Genomic DNA, 26,796 nt, shown 5'->3' with positions numbered 1-26,796 from the left:
ATTGCTGAGGCTCTCTAATTGTACTGAAGTTTCACATCAGCATCGAACGAAACGGGAGATCTTGACTGAACTCAGGCATAGGTACTTTTCAAGTCTCAAACATCTGCCCGTTCCTTCAGAACTGCACGTATGTCGCTTCAGTCTGCATTAATACAACATAGGGTCTCTGGGACCAAAGCGTTTGATCTGATTAAAGCACCTATGCTTGGGTTTCATGCAGGATCCTCTGTTTCGTTCGATGCTGAATTGATATTCCAATACAGTTGGAGAGCCTCTGTAACATTCTTCGGCATCCGGTGCGGTGGCGCAGGAAAGGGGGAGGGGGGGGGCGGTTGATAGCAAGTGGGCTGAGGAGCGAATGGGGATTTGGATTGAAGAGGGGTGCGCCCTAGGGTAGTCCATGCTGTTGTGCAAGGCCTCTGTGCCAGGGTGGTGTAATGGTTAGCATATCTGACTAGTGACGAGGAGACCCGGGTTCTAATCCCAGCCTTGGTACAAATCTTCATTTATCGCTTCAGTCTCTATACATAAATAGCATTTGCTTGATATATTTTTTACTTTACTTTTGGACAGAAAGTAGTTTTTGGTGGTCTAGATAAATGGAACACCCTGTAAATGTGTTAGAAAATAACCACTTGTAAACATTTTGGTATATTTCTATATTTTACATGTGTGTGTGTGTGTGTGTGTGTGTGTGTTGTAGGTTTTTGCTATCTCTCCAAGCATTTCAGCATCGGGAGAACGAGCATGTTGAACTGCGATGGTCCATTTACTGCCCACAGACAAGGTGCCTGTGCGTAGCCGCTGTTCCTTCGAGGGCGAGGACGGCTGGTGTGGGTGGGAGAACGCCCCCAATGCCCATCTCAACTGGACCCTGCACAACGGCTCTAGCAGTAAGGATATCACGGGACCCGACCAAGACCATACCTATGGCAACGTCTCGGGTAAGTTACTATTAGAAAGTGCAGGCTAAGTTCCCTCTAAATACACTGGTGTGCAAAGCTGTAGGACGAAGGTAACTTTCGCGTGATGCGTCACTACAAGTAACAAAGGTCGATGAAACTTGGACCATACATAGTGAGAACAGCTACAGTATAGTACAGAAGGTAACTGAAAGAAATATGCAATGAGATGAGCAGAAATGATACTTTTATTTGAATACAGTATTTACACTGGCAAGTGAAATCACCGCGATTCGTGATGGACCACTGGACATTACAAAATGCTGTATATGGGTCTCGGTAGTGCTTGTGATCACCACTTACCGTAATGCATGCTCTGCAACGTGCTCCCATCCTGGCCACAAGGTTGCTAACGAGTTCATGTGGTAGGGCATCCCAGCTACTGATTGGTTATTCGTGTAAGTGGACTTGCTGCAGTACGCCCCACCAACGTATCCCACACTGATCTACGGGATTTAAGGCGGGGAAACGGGCAGGTCAGTCCATGCACCGAACATCCTCTTGTTCAAAGAGCAGCTCCATATTCCCTGTTCGATGATGTCGCTCATTATCATGCATATTAAGTGAAGTTAGGACCGAATGTACCCCTGGAAAGGCGCTCATGGAGAAGGGAACAGTGTCACAATAATCGTTGACTGTTGAGTGTAGCGTGATAAAAGATTTCGAGGTCAGTACGACCACGCAACGTTATGTCTTCCCATAACTTGACCACCACAACGACCATCTTTGGCAACGATGGACGTGCCCTCATACAGCGATAGGTGAGAAAACGTAATGCACCCAGGAACATTTTCGAAGTCGATCGTTTTTGTGGTCCAGCTGTTATGGTCTGGGGACGTACAGTGTTGCATGTACGCACTGACTTCGAAATCTTCGAGCACAGTACACTCACTGCTCAACGTTATTGCGTCGCGGTACTCCTTTCCCCTGTGCGTCTTATCAGGGATGCACTTAACCCCGACTTTATTTTTATGGACGAACTGCGCAACTGCACCGAACCGCGCAGGTGGAGGTCTTGAACGAGATGATATTAGGCGAATGGTGTGGCGTGCCACTTCCTCTAACCTAAATCCCATCGAGCACGTGTGGAATGCGATGGGCCGACGTTCGACAGCACATCCACGTGCACCAGCGACCATCCAGCAGTTTTCAACCAAGCTGGTGGAGAAATGGAACGCCCTAAAGTGAGAATTCTTTACCATCCTTGTGGCCAGCAGGGGAATACGTTGCAGAGCACACATTGCCCTCCGCGGAGATCACACACCCAGTTATCACCATGTGCCCGCCTTTCGTAATGTGTAGTGTATTATCAAAAAGGGAGATGAAATTCTTATAGTTATGGCGGATTGGAACGCTGTCGCAGGGGAGGGGCAGAAGAAAGGAATAAGGGAGAATATAGTTTTGGTAATAGGAACGGGAGAAGAGATACACTAATTGAGTTTTGCAATAAATATCAGTCAGTAATAGCGAATTCTCCGTTCAAGGACCACAAGAAGGGGAGGTATCCTTGGAAAACGATATTAGTTATATTAAATCTTGGTCAGGCAGAGATTCCGATATCAGATATTGGATTGTAAGGCGTACCTAGGAGCAGATATAGACTCAGATCACAATTTAGTAATGATGAAGAGTAGGCCGAAGTTTAAGAGACTAGTAAGGAAGAATTAATGGACAAGAAAGTGGGATACGGAAGTACTAAGTAATGAAATGACGCGCTTAGAGTTAGCTCAGTAGGCAGTTTAGTTGAAGAGGAATAGACACCTCTAAAAAGAGCAAACACTGAAGTTGAAAAGAAAACCGTAGCTACAAGGAAGGTAACTGGGAAGAAACCGTGGATAACAGAAGAAATACTTTAACTGATCGACGCAAGAAAGAAGTAAAAAAAAAGTATAGTGAAATTCTGGAATACAGAAATGGAAGTCACTTAGGAACTAAAGAGACACAAAGTATAGGGAAACTAAGGCAAAATGGCATGAAGAATGTGAAGAAATCTAAAAAAAAGAAGATCGTGGAAGGACGGACTCAACATATAGAAAAGTCAAATCAACCTTCGGTGAAATGAAAATCAAGAGTGGCAACGTTAAGAGTGCAGTGGAAATTCCTCTCTTAAATGCAGAGGAAAGAGCGGGTAGGTGGAAAGAGTGCATTGAAGGCGTCTACACGGTGATGGCGTGATAGAAGAAGAAACAGAAATCGACATGGAGGAGATAGGGGATCTAGTATTATCATAATTCAGAAGAGCTAAGAACGATTTAAGATCAAATAAGGCAGAAGGCATCGATAACATTTTATCGGAATAATTAAAATCATTGTGGGAAGTGGCAAAAAAAAAGGATTATTCACGTTGGTGTGTAGAATGTATGACACTGGCGATATACCATCAGACTTTCGGAAAAACTTGGCCCACACAATTCCGAAGCTTGCAAGAGCCGACAGGTGCGAGAATTATCGTACAATCTGCTTAACAGCTCATGCATCCAAGTTGCTGACAGGGGTAAAATACAGAAGAATGGAAAAGAGAATTGAGGATGTGTCAGATGACGATGAGTTTGACTTTAGGAAAGATAAAGGCACCAGAGAGGCTGTTCAGACGTTGCGGTTGGTTATAGAAGGACGATTAAAGAAAACTCAAGACATGTTGATTGGATTTGTCGACCAGGAAAAAGCGATCGACAATGTAAAATGGGGCCAGATGTTCTAAATTCTGAGAAAAATAGTGGGAAGCTACAGGAGAGGATGGGTAATATACAATATGTACAAGAGCCAAGAGGGAACAATAAGACTGGAAGATCAAGAACGAAGTGCTCGGATTAAAAAGGGTGTAAGACAGGGATGTAGTTTTCTCCCCTACTGTACAATCTTTCCATCGAGAAGCAATGATGGAAATAAACGAGAGGTTCAAGAGCGGGATTAAAATTCAGGGTGAAAGAATATCAGTGATAAGATTTGCTGTGACATTGCTGTTCTCAGTGAAAGTGAAGAAGAATTACAGGATGTGTTGAAACGAGTGAACAGTCAAATGAATACAGAATAAGGAGTGAGAGAAATTGTTTCAGTTAAGACTCAGAAAAATACAGCGGTCTGGCCAACTATAACCTATAGAGGAGATTTCTGTTCGCCAAAAACGTCAGTCAGTGAGCATAAAACACGTTCCACAATTGTGCAACACACTGACATCAGCGATAATGGCCTGTAATCATTTATTCAATCCGGCAACCTTTCTTGGAGACGAAAATGAACTGCACTGTATTCCAATCGCTTGGTACACTTCTTAACCCTTAGCGACCTACGATAAATTGCCAGGAGGTAAGCAACTTCTTTTCCATAATCTGTATATAATCGTCCAGATACCTTTCCTCAGGGCCGGATCCAGGGAACGTGCCGCCGCGTGCGAAATTTTTACGAACCCCCACCCCCCCCCCCCCCACTTCTCCCTGCCCCTCCTTGCACTTTCAGGCATAGTCAACTTTTTTGACACTGTCATTCATCCATGATGCCTTATTTTCAATTTTCACACTTACACCAAATGTGTTTTTTTACGCGAATACGTATTTTAGAACAGAGCCAGATATGGGGCACGAGTCATTGAAATAGAAGTGAAACCTTTCGTGTGTTTCCAAATGGGTGTGAATTGTTGTGGGACCAAACTGCTTAGGTCATCGGTCCCTAGACATACACACTACTTAAACTAACTTATGCTAAGAATAACACCCCCCCCCCACCCCCCCCGTGCCTGAGGAAGGACCTGAACCTCCGGTGGGAGGGGCCGCGCAGTCCGTGACATAACGCCTTAAACCTCGCGGTCACGCCGCGCGGCTGAAACATTTTCATTGTAGTACATTTTGAGCTATAACTCCAAAATTGACTATGCAAATAAAATGACACTATGTAGTGTGCATACTTTCTTTCTTTCACTGGTGCCATGTCCCGCACTGACGCAGGGTCGGCATTGTTAGGAACGGATTTGGCAAGGTTAGTATGAAGGGGTGGCCAGAGGCCCTTCCTGCCGCCACCCTGTACCCCCCAGGACGAAATTAGTGTCCCCCAGCTGTCTGCATCTAGTGTAATTCATGAAATAGTGCGAATGTGTTCAAATGTCGGCGAGTCGTGTAAATGAGGCGGAACGTGGGGACCAACCCGGTATTCATCTAGTGGGGTGTGGAAAACCGCCTAAAAACCACATCCAGGCTGGCCGGCACACCGACCCTCGTCGTTAATCCGCCGGGCGGATTCGATCTGGGGCCGGCGCGCCTACCCGAGTCAAGGAAGCAGTGCGTTAGCGCTCTCCGCTATCCTGGCGAGTCACTATGTAATGCGCATACTATGTAACTAAAATCTGCACACCTTTTCGCTTTTCCTGAGGCGAGGGGAGCGTGCGGCATGAGACCTGTAGCAACCAGCACAGCTGAGTACTGCGTTCTCGACGGTATTCACTGTACAAAGTGAAAAGTCAAAGAATAGCGAGTCATTTACGTATTATTCGTCGAAAAAAAAGAGCATATATCTCCAGTTCCTTCTGAATGTGTCCAAAGTACAGTTAAAAAAAAAGATGGAACTTATTTAGAAAAGTTTGAAATTTTACAATCGAAAAGAATGCTTAAGCTGAAGTGGGTCGTCAAACTTAAGAATGAAGAAATAATGAAGTAAGCAGGCGAAGAAAAAAGATTACTGGAAGTGATAACAAAGAAGAAGTCTTTCCTGGGACATATACAGCGTAGGTATGTCTGCACAAAGCATTATAGAGGTAAAAGTGCAAAGATTGAGGCAGGAAGAGAACTGAAGTGATGGATGACATTAGAAGGGAACGAACATACAAACAGATGAAAGAAGATACTCAGAACAGGACACGATGGAGGGCCTCCCGGTGAAACCCGTCATAAGACATATATACTAATAAAGAAGAAGAAGTACGCAAAGGAAAAAGAGCTGTGGTCGAATTTCGAGAAGGCATGCTTTTCGAAATGCCACGACCATGATTTGTGACTCAAAACTACAGTATTGAAAGCATTTCGTTTACTGTTGTGAAAAGTAAATGTTATATCGTAAATAAAGTTGGAACGCAAAAAGAGTGAAACACAATGAAACTGAATAAACAGCTCGAGCAGTTTAGATGCTTCAGCTCCAAAATAAGGTTTGATACGTATCTTTCCGTATCGTCTAAATATTACTACCTACTGATTATGGCTTCAACGTCGAGAAAGAGAAGGGAACGAGGATAAACGCAAAAGAAGTTACAGACGAAGTAAAAAAAATGATTTGGAGGAGAGAAGCAACGTAAATGGTATAAACGGCAGATCCAAAGAGGAGGAAGTGGTGGGGATAGGATGCCATATATCTTTCCACAACTAAACGCTCCGTAATGACAGTGTCTGGATTCAAATAACCACGGCACGTGTCGGGCAGTGTAAATTTTACTTATTCTTTAATTATGTATTACGGGGTGTTTGTCTCATCAATACTCATATATGTATATATTTGAGGTACTGTTAGGCCGTCGCGTAGGGTGACATTTATCTTTATTTCTTTGTTAGCGAACTTTACAATGGTCCGCAAGTGCTAAATGTGTATGGGAATTGATAATATACATCCTCCATTGTCTCTACCAATCTCTTCCTCTCCCTCTCTTTGCCCATCTCTTCCTCGCCTTCCTTCTCCTCTCCCTCTCTTCGTGTAACATTTTCTCCACGTTTCTCTTCATCTCCTCCTCCCACCTCTCGACGTCCATTTCCTCTCTCTCTCTCTCTCCGTCTCTCCCTCAATCTGGCCTTCAGCCTTAATTATTGTTATTGCAAACGAAACATTCATTGGGAATTAGTGTCGCTTAAAATGAATAGGTAAATCGTTTAGGATAACTGTTATACAGAGTATGAGAGAGACCTCTCCAGCTGCTGAGTTTGTGTCTGTAGTAACTTCAGTAGCAGTATTTAGCGAAGTTTTAATGTGTGAAAAGGCAGGATTGCAAAGTTCGGACGATTCAGACTCCATATTAATATTCTAATAATAAGTCATAAAGACACCTTTCCATTTTTTTGTAAAACCGACGGCAAGGAAGAAAACTAAACAGTACATTTTTGTGTATATAATTTTTGTTTGAAAACATTTATTTATTTACTATTTATTTTGATATTTTACGCCCACATTGGAGCACTTTATTTAATCCATATAATTTGGTGTTCATCTTGAAGAGTAGCAGAGTGGTAGTGTCTGAGTTTTGCATTTATCGAGAGACATTTCTTCTTGTATGTTGGCCAGCTGATGCGTTGCGCCTGTTTCAGTTCATTTGTTCTGCTTTCTATTGACATTTTCTCTTTGAATTCCAACTTATAGCCTCCCCAAGATATTTGAATTTATTTACAATTTTAATTTTTTTGTTATCATTCAGTGTAATGGCTGGTGTTTCAACCTTGAAGGATGGCACCATTTCTGTTTTTTCAAACGAGCTCCGTAGTCCGACTTTTGCTGCTATTTTTTCGAGTTCTTCAGTTTGTTGTTTAGCCTCTTCCACGCTGTTAGTGAGCAGCGCTAGATCATCAGCAAAGACAAGGCAAATGACTTTGATATTTCTGCTAATCTTGATGTTTGGTTGGCATTTCTTATTCCACTCTCGCATGACTTTCTTCAGTGCGCAGTTAAATAGTGGTGGTGAGAGGCCATGCCCTTGTCGAAGTCCCGTCCGGATTTCAAATAATTCAGATACTTCCCCTCTGAATTTAACTTTTGATTTAGTATTCTTAAGGGTGAGTCCAATAAAATTAACGAGTTTCAGGTGCAATCGAAATACCGCGAGGAGTTTAATTAATGACTCACGATGGATACTGTCATATACTTTCTTGAAGTCGACAAAAGTGGTGACGAACTTCTTGTTTCTCACTCTTCGATGTTTCATGATGCACTTCAGGCTGATAATTTGATCTGGACAGCTTCTTCCAGGACGAAATCCTCCTTGATATTCTCCAAGTTCTTGGTCTAGGTGTTCCTGAATTCTTGTAAAGATAATTCTAGACAAGATCTTATATGTGACATCAAGCAGCGAAATCCCCTGATAGTTGTTTGGATCCGATCTATCACCCTTTTTGTGTATTAGGTGAATAATAGCTGTATTCCACTCTTCTGTCATTTTTTCAGAATTCCTGATGTCTACTATGTGCTTATGGAGGTTCTGAAGTGTTTGTTTATTAGCGTTCTTCCACAACTCGGCGATCAGTTGATTCTCCCCTGCTGCGTTGTAGTTCTTGAGCCACCTAGTTGCTTCGATCACTTCACTGAGATCTGGTGGTGTGATCTTCTCTGCATGCGTTTTGTTTTTTGGATGTGGTTCGAAATCTAGGTATTCTTTTGGTTCCTCGGCATTTAGTAATTCTTTGAAGTGATCAACTAGTATGTTGGCATTGTCTTGATTACTATGCGCTAGTTTCCCATTTTTATTTTTCGTCGTGAGTGTGGGTGGAGTGTACTTTGGTTGACATTTTCTGAATTTCCTACAATAGTTCCTTGTTGTATGTCGTTTGAATGATTCCTCTATGAAATTTAGGGTTTCTTTTTGACGATCTCTTTTGATTCTTCTTATTTCCTTGGCAGTCTGTCTTGTGGCAATGGTTAGCTCTTCTCGAGATTTTTCAGTTTTCTTTTGCTGGTCATTCAACCATGCTTTTTGCCTTTTCTGTATTGCTTTACCACATTCTTCATTCCACCAGACATGTTTCTTTCTTCTCCTGACAGGGGCAATCTCTTTGGCGATGTTTTTGTGTTGTGTGTGAAATCTTATGGGACTTAACTGCTAAGGCCATCAGTCCCTAAGCTTACACACTACTTAACCTAAATTATCCTAAGGACAAACACACACACCCATGCTTGAGGGAGGACTCGAACCTCCACCAGGACCAGCCGCACAGTTCATGACTGCAGCGCCTCAGACTGCTCGGCTAATCCCGCGCGGGGCGATGTTTTTCAGTTTATCAACAACCGTTCTGCGAGCTAACATCCCGAAGTGTTAGGGCTCACATGAGGTTCCTCTTCGTCGAAATGTCTTGGTTCAAACTCGTCTAGGGGTTGAACCGCACGTGTCGCATTACACGTCCTAAATTAGAAACTTGTGACCCTTTGATTAAATTTTCTGGCTGATGGCAAGTTTGCGAAATATGAAGTTAACATAACATATAATAACTGTAATAATAATATCGGGAACTAAATTAACGATCCATAAATGATGTATGCCACACAGTTGCTATTTGGTTAGAATAATGTTTATTCCGAAAGCAAACTAATAGCGAAAGTGGTCGTATTTAGAGTTATTGTTACACTCGAGTGCGTATCCATTTGACACAGTTCGATCATTCACAGTCTCATCGCGAATTACAAGTCTACCTCGTTAACTATGCGAAAAGTTACAGTTCACAACAGGCGCGCGGCTGCTCACGGCTCCGAGACTAATTCCCGCGATACCACACATCGCAAAATTTTCTAAGTCGTTTCACTTTCTAGCTGCCTAAAGACGGGCTGTACGCTTTCGCGTCTCAGTCCGAACCGTTCCTTTGGTGTCTCCAGCCAACTGTCCGTTTTCGCGTCTCCATCCGAACTGTCCAATTTGGTGTCTCGACCAGAACTGTCCGCTTTCACGTCTGTACTAGTACAGTACCCTTTGGTGTCTAGACCAGAACTGTCCCTCTGCCCGTCTCCGACCGCGTTTCCCGCGCGCCGATCATCTTCGCTCTACTGACTAGTGCAGTTCCCTTTTCTGAAGCCGTCCATCTAATTGGCTACAGCTTATTCTGCATTATGTGATTCTTGAGTTTCTCCCGGCGTATTTGATAGTCAAAATATCTACGGGTGTGCTGCCGGTCTATAGTGTCCAACGGGCACAATATTTCGGCGATCATACATGTCGCCATCATCAGGTGAACTGACGGACTGAGCTCCTGTGAACGTGCCGGCACGGCAAGGCTTGGGAACCAGCGATTGGGTTAATCAAGAGTACATCGAGCAAACGTATAGTTGTGACGACCACGGCGGACAGAGCCATCACTCCGACGTCATCTCAGACGCCGTCGCAATCTGTTCCACCGCGCGACCGTGGCGCGGGGCGCGGACGGCGGAGGGAGCGCGCCGCGGGCGGAGGGTATTTAAATCGGCCGCCGCCGCGACCGAACCCAGTTCCCTCTGAGCAGCCATAGCGTACGGATCTCCGTGCCGGCACGTTCACAGGAGCTCAGTCCGTCAGTTCACCTGATGATGGCGACATGTATGATCGCCGAAATATTGTGCCCGTTGGACACTATAGACCGGCAGCACACCCGTAGATATTTTGATTATTCTGCATTACTTTACATTTTAACATACTTAAATAATCAAAGGTTGACCACTTTCACCTTCTAAATAAAGTAACAATAATATCTATTACATAATAAACGTTAAATTCTTTTGCAATTTCCTTCTTAGCTATGAATGCCACGGCCAGGAACCTGCACCAGTGTGCTTTCTGATAAATAAATAAAGAACAAAAGTAACTATTAGGCACTAAACTTTAGAACAAATATTCTGTTACGTAATGAACCAATAAGGTGCTGACAAGAATAACATACAGAAGAATGGAAAATAAAATTGAGGATCTGTTAGATGACGATGAGTTTGGCTTTAGCAAAGGTGCGTCGTTCATCTGCGTTAAACCTTTTCGTTTTGACGCCCATTCGCCGGCTGTGTGTTAGTTTCGCAACAGGAAATAGTCTAATGTAACAGTTTCTCACTCAACCGACCGATACCGAATGGACCTAGTTCCACACCTTCCTAATCTCGAAAATTTCCGATTGGTCACCAAGAATCGAACCCGGGAGCTCTGCATAAGTAGCATAGCTGTCTAATGACAGGTACAACTGTACAAGATATGAATTAATCATTCCTTTGCAGTCTCTTTAAGACATGCCAGGGCTGGGTGAAATATTCTCGGTCTGTCAAAAAGATAACATTAATTTAAACATTAATGATCATCTTTTAATAAGTGATTCTTGAGTTTCTCCCGGCCTATTTGACAATCAAAATATCCACGGGTGTGCTGCCGGTCTACAGTGTCCAACGGGCACAATATTTCGGCGATCATACATGTCGCCATCATCAGGTGAACTGACGGACTGAGCTCATGTGAACGTGCCGGCACGGAGATCCGTACGCTATGGCTGCTCAGAGGGAACTGGGTTCGGTCGCGGCGGCGGCCGATTTAAATACCCTCCGCCCGCGGCGCGCTCCCTCCGCCGTCCGCGCCCCCCGGGGCACGGTCGCGCGGTGGAACAGATTGCGACGGCGACTGAGATGACGTCGGTGTGATGGCTCTGTCCGCCGTGGTCGTCACAACTATACGTTTGCTCGATTTACTCTTGATTAACCCAATCGCTGGTTCCCAAGCCTTGCTAAGATTATAGCCACAGTCACGGTTTATGAGGTCGTCATTGGTGCGAATTTCGATGGCCTCTCTAACAACGCTGTCCCAGTATCTCGACGTCTGTACCAGAATCCTCGTGCGGTCATGCTCCATGGCGTGATTTTCCGGCAAACAATGTTCAGCGACTGCCGACTTGCTCGGATACATCAGTCGAGTGTGCCTCTGGTGTTCACGGCATCGATCCTCGACGGTACGCATCGTCTGACCAATATACGACTTGCCACATTGATACGGAATCTGGTACACGCCGGCCTTCCTCAAACCGAGGTCATCTTTGGCGCTCCCCACCAGTGCACGAGTTTTATTTGGAGGACAAAACACAGTTCCGACCTGCTGTTTCTTCAGAATGCGGGCGATTTTCCCCGAGAGTGCGCCTGTGTATGGAATAAATGCAGTGCCTACCTCCTCCCTCGTGACTTCATCCATCTCAACAGGTTGTGCTGCAGTGGTTGGGCGGAGAGCACGTTGAATCTGCCATTCTGAGTACCCATTTTTTCGAAATACAGTTCTCAGATGTTCCAATTCCTGGGGTAGACTCTCTGCGTCAGAGATAGTGCGCGCCCTATGTACTAGAGTTTTAAGTACCCCGTTCCTCTGTGAAGGGTGGTGGCAGCTGTCTGCGTGCAAATACAGATCAGTGTGCGTTGTCTTCCGATACACCCCATGACCTAGGGTGCCGTCAGCCCTTCTCTTGACCAAGACGTCAAGGAAAGGTAATTTACCCTCCGTTTCAGTCTCCATAGTGAATTTGATGTTGGGGTGTATGGAGTTTAGATGTGTAAGGAAGTCAAGGAGTTTGTCCATACCATGTGGCCAGATGACGAACGTGTCGTCCACGTAACGGAAAAAGCAAGTAGGTTTCCATACGGATGACGACAGGGCTTCCTCCTCGAAGTTCTCCATGTACAGATTCGCTACCACCGGTGAGAGTGGGCTACCCATGGCGACTCCCTCTGTTTGTTCGTAGTATTCTCCATTAAAAAGAAAATACGTGGAAGTCAAGACATGCCTAAAAAGTTCAGTGGTCTTCTCGTCAACTTCTGACTAATCAATTCTAGTGACTCTCGAAGGGGTAGCCTCGTAAACAAGGAAACGACGTCAAAACTCACCATGATATCTGACTCATCCAACCTGAAGCTATCAAGGCGTTTAACAAAGGACGCAGATTTACCGGAGGGTGACGCTAAGAAATTGTTACCCCAAGGTCCGGTACCGCCTAGACTATATGGACTCCCGAAGGTTCACAAAGAGGGGGTACCATTACGCCCCATTGTTAGCAACATCAGGGCACCTACATATTTGTTGGCCAAAAACCTGACATGAATATTAAGTCCTTATGTGGGTTAATGCCCTCATCACATCCGTAATTCCGTGGAGTTTGTTGATACTGAGTTCCAGGCTGCTGCGATGGCTTTTATTGCGTCAAGCAGATTCCATTTGGGGTTGCACTATTTTTTTCAGCAGCACGAATTGCAGATCTTACAAGTCGCTTACGATAAGCTCTCTTTATGAAAGAGATTATGCCTTGGTCCAAAGGCTGAAGGCGGCTTGTGGCGTAGGGTGGAAAAACTGAACCTTTATGTTGGAGAGGTTCAGATCATGAACGTTATGGGTAGTACATCTGTCCAATGTAAGAACATGTCTATTTTGAGCAACCATTCGACTGTTGAAATGAAGAAGCCACTTGCGAAATGATGTGCGATCGATCTAAGCTTTCTAGTGGTGAGAATAGATGCAAGGTAAAGTGTCCATGGACTTATGACCACAGCAGTTGAGTCCCATAGTGCTCAGAGCCATTTGAACCATTTTAAAGTGTCCATATTTATGTTTTTAAAACAACGTGGTTTCTCGGATTTACCGATAACCCAGGGACGAAACTTCTCACTGCCGTCAGCATTACAACATAGTACAATATTCACACGTTGTTTGCTTCGTGCTCCACCGTTACACTTATCACCTTTTATCCCCAGGTTGTGATTTGGAAAAAGTTTGTAGAAAAATCCAGTTTCATCCATGTTAAACACATCACATGAGGCATACTTTTACCTCACTCGGTTGAATTCATGCAACCAGCTGTTCGCACTTTCTTCATCAACTTCATTTGCTTCACCACAAATTTGTACAGATAAAACTGAATGTCTCTTTTGGAACAGATACAACAAACCAGCAGAACAACGAAAGTCTTCGATGCCCATATCATTAGCAATATCATTTGCTTTTGACTGAATCACAGGGCCAGTTAAAGGTATGTTAGATGCACGCATATGATTGAACCATTCTAGCAGTAGCCTCTCGATATCTTCATACTTGGTGGTACGAAGTCGTTTAGATTTTTTTCCAGAACCTGATGTCGCAGCAATAATAATTTTTTCTCGATTCTGGATAATCGTAGATAAAGTATATTTAGGTATTCCAAACTGCTCTGCAATTTCTGTTTTCTTTGTACCTCGGTCCACTTCATCTTGAATCTTCAGCTTTAGCTGTACTTTTAGAGATGTCTGTGTCCTCTTTGCCATTTTCGAGTGCTACGGTACCGGTTGTAACTGTAGTTTTTATTCAGTATTCCAACTATATACGGCTACGACTAACAGAACACCTGTCAAATCTGGCATTTAATAATGCTGCTGCACACATTATTGAATGTCTTAACAATGGCCGGCCGCGGTGGTCTCGCGGTTCTAGGCGCTCAGTCCGGAGCCGCGCGACTGCTACGGTCGCAGGTTCGAATCCTGCCTCGGGCATGGATGTGCGTGATGTCCTTAGGTTAGTTAGGTTTAAGTAGTTCTAAGTTCTAGGGGACTGATGACCACAGATGTTAAGTCCCATAGTGCTCAGAGCCATTTGGACCATTTGAACCATCTTAACAATGTACAGTATACGCTGATTGTTGAGGTGATAATCGCGGCTACCGAACTAGAATACGTTAAAAACGAGTCAACAATAAGTATAATTAGCTTTGTAGCTACATTTCCTGGCTCTGAGCACTACAGGACTTAACTTCTGAGGTCATCAGTCCCCTACAACTTAGAACTACTTAAACCTAACTAACCTAAGGAAATCACACACACCTATGCCCGAGGCAGGATTCGAACCTGCGACCGTAGCGGTCGCGCGGTTCCTGACTGTAGCGCCTAGAACCGCTCGGCCAATCCGGCCGGCTACAATACTCTAAGGTCGGAAGTTTGTGTTACAGTGAAATTTAATTACGCTAGGAACTGAAACAGAGTTCGTAATTCGTCTTAACCGAAATTCGTGTTAACCGATAAAACATACTATTAGAACTAATGTATTCCTGGCGGGACCAATATTTTTTTCGCGTTAACCGCGAGTTCGTGCTAACTAGGATATACTGTGTAGTAATTATAAACGCAATAATTGTAGTCTGCAGCAGCTAATGACCAAATGGGATGACAGTAAGGTTTGTGGACCAAATTTCAATAACAGTAAAAGCAATTACGCAGGGCATCTTGATATTCTAAGCGAATTCAATAAAAACATTAGTTTTTGGATACAGTGTGCTGTTTCCTGCTCGCAGGTCACTACATGTACGCCAACATGTCGAACGCGAAGCAGTTCGCGGACGCGGCGGTGTTGGAGAGCGCCATCTTCTATCCGCCGCCGCCGTACCACGCCAACCCTACCTCACCCTACTTCGGTACATGTAAGGTAAGCGACTGTACGGGAGGGCTACTACTATGGACGCACCACGGGAAGTCCACTGTGACTGGGGTACCGTCCCGTGTGAGTGAGCATGACCAACACGAGTAGCGAAGTCCTTGCAACGAACATTAGGCATCTGAAGGTAAGAGGGTCCATGCTAGTAGTTCGGGCTGTGTCGCCGATGTGTGCTGTCATGCCTACTCGCTGCTAAAACACCTCCCAGAGATGCGATGGTACAGTTTCCGTTTGGAAACATTCCTGTCAGTAGCAATACAGTGGTCTCAAAGATTAAAGGATGACATGGTCGATGCGTCAAACTACGGGAGTTGGAACTTTATTAGTCGCAACTACACTCCTGGAAATGGAAAAAAGAACACATTGACACCGGTGTGTCAGACCCACCATACTTGCTCCGGACACTGCGAGAGGGCTGTACAAGCAATGATCACACGCACGGCACAGCGGACACACCAGGAACCGCGGTGTTGGCCGTCGAATGGCGCTAGCTGCGCAGCATTTGTGCACCGCCGCCGTCAGTGTCAGCCAGTTTGCCGTGGCATACGGAGCTCCATCGCAGTCTTTAACACTGGTAGCATGCCGCGACAGCGTGGACGTGAACCGTATGTGCAGTTGACGGACTTTGAGCGAGGGCGTATAGTGGGCATGCGGGAGGCCGGGTGGACGTACCGCCGAATTGCTCAACACGTGGGGCGTGAGGTCTCCACAGTACATCGATGTTGTCGCCAGTGGTCGGCGGAAGGTGCACGTGCCCGTCGACCTGGGACCGGACCGCAGCGACGCATGGATGCACGCCAAGACCGTAGGATCCTACGCGTTGCCGTTGGGGACCGCACCGCCACTTCCCAGCAAATCAGGGACACTGTTGCTCCTGGGGTATCGGCGAGGACCATTCGCAACCGTCTCCATGAAGCTGGGCTACGGTCCCGCACACCGTTAGGACGTCTTCCGCTCACGCCCCAACATCGTGCAGCCCGCCTCCAGTGGTGTCGCGACAGGCGTGAATGGAGGGACGAATGGAGACGTGTCGTCTTCAGCGATGAGAGTCGCTTCTGCCTTGGTGCCAATGATGGTCGTATGCGTGTTTGGCGCCGTGCAGGTGAGCGCCACAATCAGGACTGCATACGACCGAGGCAGACAGGGCCAACACCCGGCATCATGGTGTGGGGAGCGATCTCCTACACTGGCCGTACACCACTGGTGATCGTCGAGGGGACACTGAATAGTGCACGGTACATCCAAACCGTCATCGAACCCATCGTTCTACCATTCCTAGACCGGCAAGGGAACTTGCTGTTCCAACAGGACAATGCACGTCCACATGTATCCCGTGCCACCCAACGTGCTCTAGAATGTGTAAGTCAACTACCCTGGCCAGCAAGATCTCCGGATCTGTCCGCCATTGAGCATGTTTGGGACTGGATGAAGCGTCGTCTCACGCGGTCTGCACGTCCAGCACGAACGCTGGTCCAACTGAGGCGCCAGGTGGAAATGGCATGGCAAGCCGTTCCACAGGACTACATCCAGCATCTCTACGATCGTCTCCATGGGAGAATAGCAGCCTGCATTGCTGCGAAAGGTGGATATACACTGTACTAGTGCCGACATTGTGCATGCTCTGTTGCCTGTGTCTATGTGCCTGTGGTTCTGTCAGTGTGATCATGTGATGTATCTGACCCCAGGAATGTGTCAATAAAGTTTCCCCTTCCTGGGACAATGAATTCACGGTGTTCTTATTTCAATTTCCAGGAGTGTATTTATTCACAATGTATGCATAACAGGTACATGTTACAAAGTCTTACCGTCCTTCAGAGTAGTCACTATAATTGTTTATAACCCGTTGCCAGTTGTGTGGAAGTCGTAAGACATCGTTAGTAGTGTCAGTTGTGCAGACAGTGCGAGTGAAGTGGTCTGTTGCCCGACGAATCTGTGTAACAGTCCTGAAGCAAATGCCGTGAAGTGCTTCCTTCAATTTAGGAATCAAGTTCAAGTCACAAGAGCATAAGTCCGGGGATTGTGACGGGTGGTACAGCACTTCTCAGCCTCATCGGTCGAACAAATCAGTCGCAACTTGTGTCGTATGCAGCTGAGCGTTGTCCTGCAAAATGATGGCCGAGTCCTGCAGAAAGTATCGCCGCTCCTTTCTCTCGGCTGGTCGCGGGCTGTGTTCCAAAAACGAACATCTTAGAGACAGAAGCGGCGATACTTTCTGCACGAGTTGCCCATCATTTTGCAGGACAATGCTCAGGCGCGTATGACACAAGCTGTGACTGATTTGTTCTTCCGATGGGGCTGGGAAGTGTTGTACCACTCATCACGCTCCCCAGACTTAAGCCCATGTGACTTCAACTTGATTCCTAAACTGTAGGAAGCACTTTGTGGCATTCGCTTTAGAACGGTGATAGAGATTCGTTAGGCAACAGACAGCTCCGCTCGCACTATCAATACAAATGGCACTGCTAACAGTGTCGTACGATTTCTACAGAGCTGGCGAGGTCTTTAAAAAATGCTGGTGACTACTTTGAAGGACAGTAAAACTGTGAAACATGTGTCTTAAAACAGACACAAAGGAATTACAGACATTGGCTGCGAGTGGGCATTGATTTACATCAATCGAGGAAGTTGAAAATTTGTGCAGGATCGGGACTCGAACACGGATCTCCTGCTTACTAGGCTGATGCTATGATCACTTTTTTCTTACTCATTAGCCACTTTTTTTTACCTTCTCATCTAAGTTTAAACTCCAAAAATAAAAGAAACAAAAATCAGATCTATCACTATTTGGCCACGGCACTTTAACTCTTCCATTTTGATCCAGCAGGCAGTGTGAATACGAATTACAACATTGGCTGCGAGTGTGCATTGATTTAAATCAACGGGGAAAGCTCAAAATTTGTGCCCAACCCGAGTCTCCTGCTTAGTAAGCAGATGCTTTGACCACTAAGAAATCCGGACACAGTGATCATTGCAATGTAACCTAGTACTTCTGCCGTAAGACACAAATTCTCTTCTTATCAATATACTACTAATGCAGTACCCGTTGCCCATTATCCTCATTACTTACGGCATTTCGCCGATTCCCATTAGAGTTCGAGTCTGGTGTGCATCCACACTGAAGAGATCATTGGCCATCCTCACCTTACTTATATATATATATATATATATATATGCATAGTCTATACTTTCAGATACGTCCGAACGAACACACACCACATATACATGAATTTATATTGTGTAAGCTGTAAGTACATAGTTGCCACTATTAAAGTTCCAACCCTCATATATTCAAGTTGATGGTCAAATTCTTCATTTGTGTGGCCATTGTGTCAGTAATTTCTTTATAATTCTTGAGGGTATTTTTGGTCTGTCGTTGCAACTACAAAAATGCTTGATTTTTTCACCCGACGCGTTTCGCTTTATTGAGGTAAAGCATCATCTGTGGTCTGTAACTAAGTTATTCACATTTTTATTTGCTTTTTAGATCGAAAAAACAGTTCGTTAAGAGTAGGTTGACTTGTACTTACGGTGATTTTTTGGCTGTTTGCTCGCTTACATAGCGAAATGCGGTCTGCAAGCACATCGATGTTTGTCTGTTTTTGACACTGATAATTTTCATCTACTTTTTAGATGTTCTGCAGCACTATGCATTTCTCACACCACACTTTCATGCACACAATTGTATTCTGTTTCTTTTTGTACTTCAAGTATGTGTTGTTGTTTGTGTTTTGTAGTGTTGCCAACATAACCTTTCGTTACTTTGTCTTTGACCTAAAACATTTTTTTTAATTGGACGGTTGTACGTGTGTAATAATATTTAATTATGTTTCTGTGTATTTATGTACTGTGTAAAAGTAGAGAAGTAATAGCGATGTAGAGATTTTTTTATACATTTTTTTATTTTATTTTTATTTTATTTCTTTTTTAGGGGAGGAGGAAACTATGATGAGTGGACATAAGTATATACAGCAGTGTGATGGAGTGTGAGTTAGAGAAGAAGGTGAGGATCGAGAGATGAAATGAAACTGTGCGGTGCATAGGTGGTAGGGGGGTTGGAAGAGTGGGATGGGGTGACGGATGGAAAAGACTCTTTTATTTTTCATGTAATTTCATAAATTATTCTATATAGAGTCCGATTTCCAATATTTATCTGGTCATTGAGCAGCTGTTTATTTTGTGTTAATGCTTTTTGAATGGGGAAATTTTCTTGGAAAGGGAGGATGTGTCTGTCTTTACTGATTTTTATGATATCCGTGTCATTTCAATATTGCTTGGTCTATAGTGTTCTTCTTTTAGATGATCTGCAAATGTTGAATGATTTGTACCATATTTGAATGCTCTGGTGTGTTCTTTATATCATATGTCAAATGCCGTGCCAGTCATTCCATTGTATATCTTCTCACAATCTTTGCAACTGAGCTGATAGATACCACATTGTTGGTATCTGTCTGGTTTTGATTTAATTTTGGGATGTGCTTTTGTATGGAATTGTCTGTTTTGTAACCAATGCTTATGCCTTGTTTTTGAATATGTTTCCTATTTTATGAGTGAATTTGCTGTGGTACGTCATTGTACGCCATTTTTTGGTGTAGTGCAAGTTGTACGAGTTAGTATGGTTTGGTTAGTTTTTTTTATTATTTGTCTCTTTATTTTTTCGTTTAGTTTGTCTACCATTGTTTCTTTGTGTCGATTTTAATGCTATTTGTTTTATAATGGCTACCTCTCTCTGGAAATTAGAATTGTTTAGGGGGATCCTGTTAAGCCTGTTTAACATGTATCTGATTGCTGCTTGTTTGTGGTTCTGTGGGTGGTTTGAAGTTGCATTTAAGATAATGTCACTTGTTGTGGGTTTTCTGTATATGTCAAATGTGTATTTTTATTGTCTTTTCTTGTGTATAAAATATTCTCGGTATTCTTGCCGCGTCACTTCTAGATAAAATCTCGATCTTTCGACGATTACCTCCATCGTCATCGTCAGGAGCTGACTGTCTCCACTGCTGCTATGGTAGCCTCTATATAGCCCGAAGACGGCTTCTGATTGGTCGGCTTCTGATTGGTCGGCGATTACGTGCTGCTGTCTCAGACGGTGTCACTGTGTGCGGCGGTGGCGCCACCGCTTCCGTTTGAACGTAAACCTGCTTCTCTGCATCAAGCGCTCGTTTCCACGCACAGCTCAGATGGTATCCGCTATCGCGGTTAAAGTTCTTTTGGCTCATTCTTATTTCAACAGCCTCCTTAATAACAGAATCCCAGTACGTGGAGGCATGGGACAGAATTTTAGTTTCATCGAACAATATTTTGTGTTTGTTCGTGAGGCTGTGCTCCGCAATTGCCGATTCCTCCAGCTCTCTATTTTTAATATGGCGTTGGTGTTCTGCACAGCGGTCGGAAACGGTACGAATAGTCTGACCTATATAATTGCTTCCACACTCACAGGGTATATTATAAACTCCAGGGACCCTGAGGCCGAGATTGTCCTTAACAGGGCGCATCATCTCCTTAATTTTCTTAGGAGGACGAAAAATCGGTCTTATACCACGTCTACGCAGGACTCTTCCTATTTTGCTGGAAATTGCGCCACAAAAAGGAAGAACCGCAATCGGTGTTTCATCCTGTGAGGTTGCAGCATTATCACGTTTCCTTCTTTTGGAGAACGCTGCCTTTATATCGCGTGCACCATAGCCGTTCTTTCGTAGACGTAGTATAAGACCGATTTTTCGTCCTCCTAAGAAAATTAAGGAGATGATGCGCCCTGTTAAGGACAATCTCGGCCTCAGGGTCCCTGGAGTTTATAATATACCCTGTGAGTGTGGAAGCAATTATATAGGTCAGACTATTCGTACCGTTGTAAGTAGGCTGTTTATGTTTTCTTATTGGCAACTATGTAAGTAGGCTGTTTATATTTTCTTATTGGCAACGTTACGTAGCGCTCTGTATGAAAATCACTGGCTGTGCTGTGTGCAGTCTGTGGCTAGTTTGCATTGTTGTCTGCCATTGTAGTGTTGGGCAGCGGCAGCTGGATGGGAACAGTGCGTAGCGTTGCGCAGTTGGAGGTGAGCCGCCAGCAGTGGTGGATGTGGGGAGAGAAATGGCGGAGATTTGAAATTTGTCATGAACTGCTATATATATATTATGACTATTAAGGTAAATACAATGTTTGTTCTCTATTAAAATCTTTCATTTGCTCTCTATGCCTATCAGTAGTTAGTGCCTTCCGTAGTTTGAAGCTTTTATTTAGCTGGCAGTAGTGGCGCTCGCTGTATTGCAGTAGTTCGAGTAACGGAGATTTTTGGTGAGGTAAGTGATTTGTGAAAGGTATAGATTAATGTTAGTCAGGGCCATTCTTTTGCAGGGATTTTTGAAAGTCAGATTGCGTTGCGCTAAAAATATTGTGTGTCAGTTTAAGCACAGTCATGTATAAATTGTTGAAAGAGGACGTTTCACCGTTTCCGCTCGCTGTGCAGAACACCAACGCCATATTAAAAATAGAGAGCTGGAGAAATCGGCAATTGCGGAGCACAGCCTCACGAACAAACACAAAATATTGTTCGATGAAACTAAAATTCTGTCCCATGCCTCCACGTACTGGGATTCTGTTATTAAGGAGGGTGTTGAAATAAGAATGAGCCAAAAGAACTTTAACCGCGATAGCGGATACCATCTGAGCTGTGCGTGGAAACGAGCGCTTGATGCAGAAAAGCAGCAGAGATGTTCCTTCCAAGGTTTACGTTCAAACGGAAGCGGTGGCGCCACCGCCGCACACAGTGACACCGTCTGAGACAGCAGCACGTAATCGCCGACCAATCAGAAGCCGACCAATCAGAAGCCGTCTTCGGGCTATATAGAGGCTATCATAGCAGCAGTGGAGAGGCACTCGCATACTGTCAGCCATAGGCCCCCGCTTGCACGGGAGTAAAAACAGAACTGTTCTCCGGCTCTGTTTTTATTAAAACATTGACGGGCACTTGCGCCTAGGTCTTAGCACGGACGGCACTGGGAAAAACATTTGCATGGCATCGCCTGGCAGAGTTGTCGTGTCTTCTCGTCGTTGTGGTATGCCGAGCTTGGGTGGCGCCTTGGGGTCGCGGCGGTCTCTTTTCGCCGACGACGCAAGGCGTGCTTTCTTGTTGCCGCGGGCCGCGCGGCCGGCCGTCTCTAGCACCTCAGCTGCCGCAGAGTCAGTCTCTGCCCCCCCCCCCCCCCCAAGAACAGGGAAAAAGTAGGCCAGGACCTGGAAGCGGGCCGCGGAACCACAGAAATGTTTTCCGCCGCCCCCGTTCAGAATTCCGCGTCTGCCATCGTTATAGTAGTGTCAGCAATGCCACCGGAAAACCCAACGGTGACAACAAAAGTGGCAACTGACAATAACCTGGCAGCAAGCCCCCTTTCCGCTACCGACATGGCAGAATTACACAAAACGCAGACAGACAAATACATCGTCAGGATTTGCGATCCCTCTCCTCCCTCCCCTCTCCTCAGCCCTCTCCTGCTTGCCCACGGCTGTAACCGCCTTGCCGACCACATCCGCAGCCTGAATGGCAAGCAGAAGCTCAGTCAACCGACCAAAATCCTACCCAAACCCGCAACTGCCACCCAACCCCCTACCCGATCCCAGTTCCTTAAATCCCCCCCACTCAAGACCACCACATCAAAGCAACGGCGTGTAAGGAAAGACAAAAAGGAGAAGCTCTCCAAGGGGAAAAAGCACTCCACCACCCCCACCCCAGCCACTTCCACACCCTCTGAGGAGCCAGCGCCCCTGACAGCACCTGTCGTCGCACTGGGAGGGGACCAGGAAACACCGGTACTGGAAGGGAACCGCGTAACCGGGCAGGACTCGGATGGTTTCGTGCTGGCGAGGAAAACCTTTCGCCAGCCGAGGCCCCCGCCGGCCCGGGGAGTGGAACCCACCCCGAACAGGTTCCAGGCAGTGGCCGATGAGCCAGAGGCACCTCAAGACACAACAACACAAACACAAAACCAGGTCACCCACCACCTCCCTCTGATCGTCGCTGAGTTCACTCAGAACTACGACGAACTGTTCGAAATGATAAAAACAGAAATCGGGGGAGGAAATTTCAAGGCAAAACCTGCTGGTGGTGACAAAATAAAAATAACATTACTGACACTCGAGCACTACACCACAATAAAAACACTTCTCGGCAGCAAAAACATACCCCACTACACTTTCCCCACAACAAAAACACGTAATAAAAACATAGTCATCAGAGACCTACCGAGACGAGTGGCCCTGCAGGCGATCAAAACAGACCTGACTGCCCAGGAGTACATCGTCAAGGCGGTCCACCAAATGGGACACATAGGGAGCAAATGGCCCTTGTATCAGGTCACACTACCGGACGTCCCACAAAATAAAAGGGACATTAAGATGATCCTGGCGGTCCCTGTGACCACTGAACCACTGCGCCGCAAAAACAAGATGGTGCAGTGCTTCAGATGCCAGGGCCTCAACCACATTGCGGCACACTGCTCCATGGCAGTGAGGTGCAGGAAATGCGCCGAGGCCCATGACACGAGAACTTGCCACATCAAACACACGGACCCGCAAATAAGGTGCGCGCTGTGTGGGAAAAACCACACAGCGGGTTACCAAGGTTGCGAGGTCCATAAAAGACACACACAGCAGGCAAAGGCCGCCCCCCACACACGAAAAGTAAACACCACGAACCCACCCAGACACACAAGAAACCAAAACATGACAACACACACAGACAAGGCCTGGGTAAAACCAAGGCCAGATACACCAAGGGCAACATATGCGGAAGTGGTTTCTCCCCAGAGGAATCATGAAAGAATTGCCCAACCACCACAACACCAGACACTATCACAAAAACAACACTGGGAAATACACAGCAACAACGACCAGGTCCACCATGGCAGAGAAAGCCCTAGGGAACCCCACACACACTCCACCCCCATGGATCAGTTGTTAGGCGTAATGGTGCAGACCATGAACCTCGTCATGGAAATGATGAAGGAATTCAGGGAAGCCCAGAAGCAGAACACACAGATCCTCGCTGCCCTTCAGGCAACAGTCCAGCAGTCGCTCCCCTCTGCGACTTCCTCAGTAGTATCAAACCCCCATCATGAATACAAGACCAAACATCCAAGGCCTGACAATGTGCGTCTTTAACGCAGACGGCATTGCTAATCAAGAGGTCGAGTTCAGAGAACTCATGAAGGAGTTCTCCATCGACATATGCATGATGGGGGAAACCCACCTAAAACCGGGAATAAAAGCGACAGTCCCCAACTATGTTAGCTACCGCAAAGACAGGCCAACCCAAGGCGGAGTGGCCATATACATAAAAAGAGGGATCCCCCACCACCAGGTATTCCTACCAGCTACCAATAAAATCGAAGCAATGGCGGTGGAAGTAACCACTGCCACTGGACCCCTAACAATTGTTGCAGTCTACCGACCCCCACATGACCAGATAGATGAGGGAGACATAGCTGCTCTAGGGCAAATTGAAGGCAAACTCGTAATAGGGGGAGACTTCAATGCCAAACACCCTGACTGGAATTCTAGAGTAACCTCCAGAGCAGGCGCCAAACTGCAACAACTAGCGCGCACCCACCACTTCGAAACATGGGGTCCAGTCGAGCCCACACATTTTCCGAAAAACGGAAGCAGGCCCGATGTGTTACATATAGCTCTCACTAGGAGGATCGCAGGATTTGTGACCGCAAGGACAATCAACAGAATGTCCTCCGACCACAACCCAGTGATTCTAGAAGTCGATGTGGGAGAATGGGTAGCACTCCCACGGTACCAGACGTCTTACAAACGCACAGACTGGGAGCGATACCAAGAAACTGTCGCCTCTGATATCGCTCGCGCTCCGCCACCTACTGCCGAAACAGTAGAACAAGCGCTACAAGACTTGACAGGCACCATCTTGCAGGCAGCGGAAGAGGCCACCCCACCACAAAGGGATGGCCCTCCACCGCAAATACAGCTCCCGGAACACTTGCTAGCACAAATCCGACACAAGAACAGAGTGGCAAAAGAGTGGAAGATCACCAGAAATCAGGCCACCAGGAGGCTGCTCAATCGTCTACAGAGAGAACTGAAGGTAGCGCTCAATGAGCACAGAAACCAGCAATGGCAAAACCGCCTCACAGCTCTCAAAGTAGATGATCACACACTATGGCAAGCGACCAAACAGTTTACAAAAAGACGCGCTAGGATGCCACCACTGCACGGCGAGCAGGGTTTGGTCTACAGCCATGCTGAAAAGGCCAACGCCCTCGCCGACTCCTTCGAGAAGCAGTTCCAAGCGGCAGAACCCGAGGATGACGAGCATGAAAGAGTGGTCCGTCGTCAGCTGGCTGTCTTCCTCAATGCCGAGGAGGACCCAGAGGACGAACCCATACATTTTGCCCCCGAGGACGTGGCAAGAGTAATCAGGTCCCTTCCTACAAAAAAGGCACCAGGGCACGATAGTGTCACCAATCAGTTAGTCAAAAAACTCCCATCCACAGCAATCACACACCTCGCGAACGTCCTCAACGAGATTACTCGATCCCGTGTTTTCCCAGCTTGCTGGAAACATGCGGAAGTGGTCGCGATACACAAACCAGTGAAAGATCCTCTATTCCCGCAGCACTACAGGCCGATTAGCCTCTTGCCAACTCTCAGCAAGATCTATGAGCGCCTCCTGCTAAGACCCATACAAGAACATATTACCAGAGAGCAAATTCTGCCGGATTTCCAATTTGGATTCCGGCAGAACCACTCTGTCCCACAGCAGGTCATGAGAATGGTTGAAGCAGCCACAGAGGGCTTCAACCACAGAGGCTACTGCGGGATAGTGCTACTAGACATAGCCAAAGCCTTTGATTCAGTATGGCATAGAAGGCTACTCTACAAGTTGTACACACAAGGGTTTCCCGGGAGAATAGTTCAGCTAATCAAGAGCTAACTCTCGAATAGGACTTTCTCCGTCAAAGTAGAAACTGCCACCTCCACCAGAAGGCGTATTCGTGCCGGGGTGACGCAGGGATCGGTCCTGGGGCCCGTATTGTACAGTTTGTACACTGCGGACACTCCAACGGCCCCCCTGGTGCACACCGCGCAGTACGCAGACGACGCAGCCTTCTACACAAGAAATGCGAACAAGGACCTGGTCATTCGTAGGCTACAAAGGGTTTTAGACGACACAGAAACCTGGGCCCGTCGCTGGCGCATCACCATCAATTCTGAAAAGACGCAGGCAATGCTGATTACCCGAAGGCTCGGAAGGCGCGAACCTCCTCAACGTCCCCCCCTCCACCTCCACCTAAATGGAACCCGACTCCCCTGGCGCAGAACCGCCAAGTACCTTGGCGTAACCTTGGACTCTCGTCTTATGTGGAAACCCCACATATACGAGGTCCACAGGAAGGTCTGCGCCAGAATGTCCATCCTATACCCTATCCTGAACACAACCAGCTCCCTTCCCTGCCCAGTAGCAGTAAATGTATACCAGGCCCTGATCCGGCCGGTAATGGAGTATGCGTGCCCTGTCTGGGGATACCCGGCAAAGCAGCGCCTGGACAAACTCCAGAGGCTGCAGAACCGCGCCCTCAGAAGGGCACTACATCTACCACTTGGATTCCCCACAGACGACCTGCACACCGCAGCCGAAATCCCACTCCTGAGAGAGCGTTTCCAGGATCTGGCAAGGGCCTTCTATGAAGGTTCCTCCAGATCCGGAAATGCAC

General features: G+C 46.2%; 1 protein-coding gene across 3 annotated transcripts in view; it reads left to right on the top strand.

Annotated features, from left to right (window-relative positions):
• Window positions 1-26,796, top strand: part of LOC126183396 (leukocyte tyrosine kinase receptor) — a 974,779-nt gene that overhangs the window by 449,789 nt on the left and 498,194 nt on the right. For all 3 annotated transcript variants that reach the window (XM_049925358.1, XM_049925343.1, XM_049925351.1), the window contains exons 5-6: window positions 783-944; window positions 14,927-15,057. In XM_049925358.1, the coding sequence (XP_049781315.1) occupies window positions 783-944; window positions 14,927-15,057 (293 nt within the window). The remainder of the gene's footprint in view (window positions 1-782; window positions 945-14,926; window positions 15,058-26,796) is intronic.

The sequence above is a fragment of the Schistocerca cancellata genome, chromosome 1 (assembly GCF_023864275.1).
Source record: "Schistocerca cancellata isolate TAMUIC-IGC-003103 chromosome 1, iqSchCanc2.1, whole genome shotgun sequence".
In the NCBI taxonomy this organism is placed as follows: Eukaryota; Metazoa; Arthropoda; class Insecta; order Orthoptera; family Acrididae; genus Schistocerca; species Schistocerca cancellata.
Note: the sequence above shows the minus strand (reverse complement) of the source record. Positions and strands in the feature narration are given on the sequence as shown.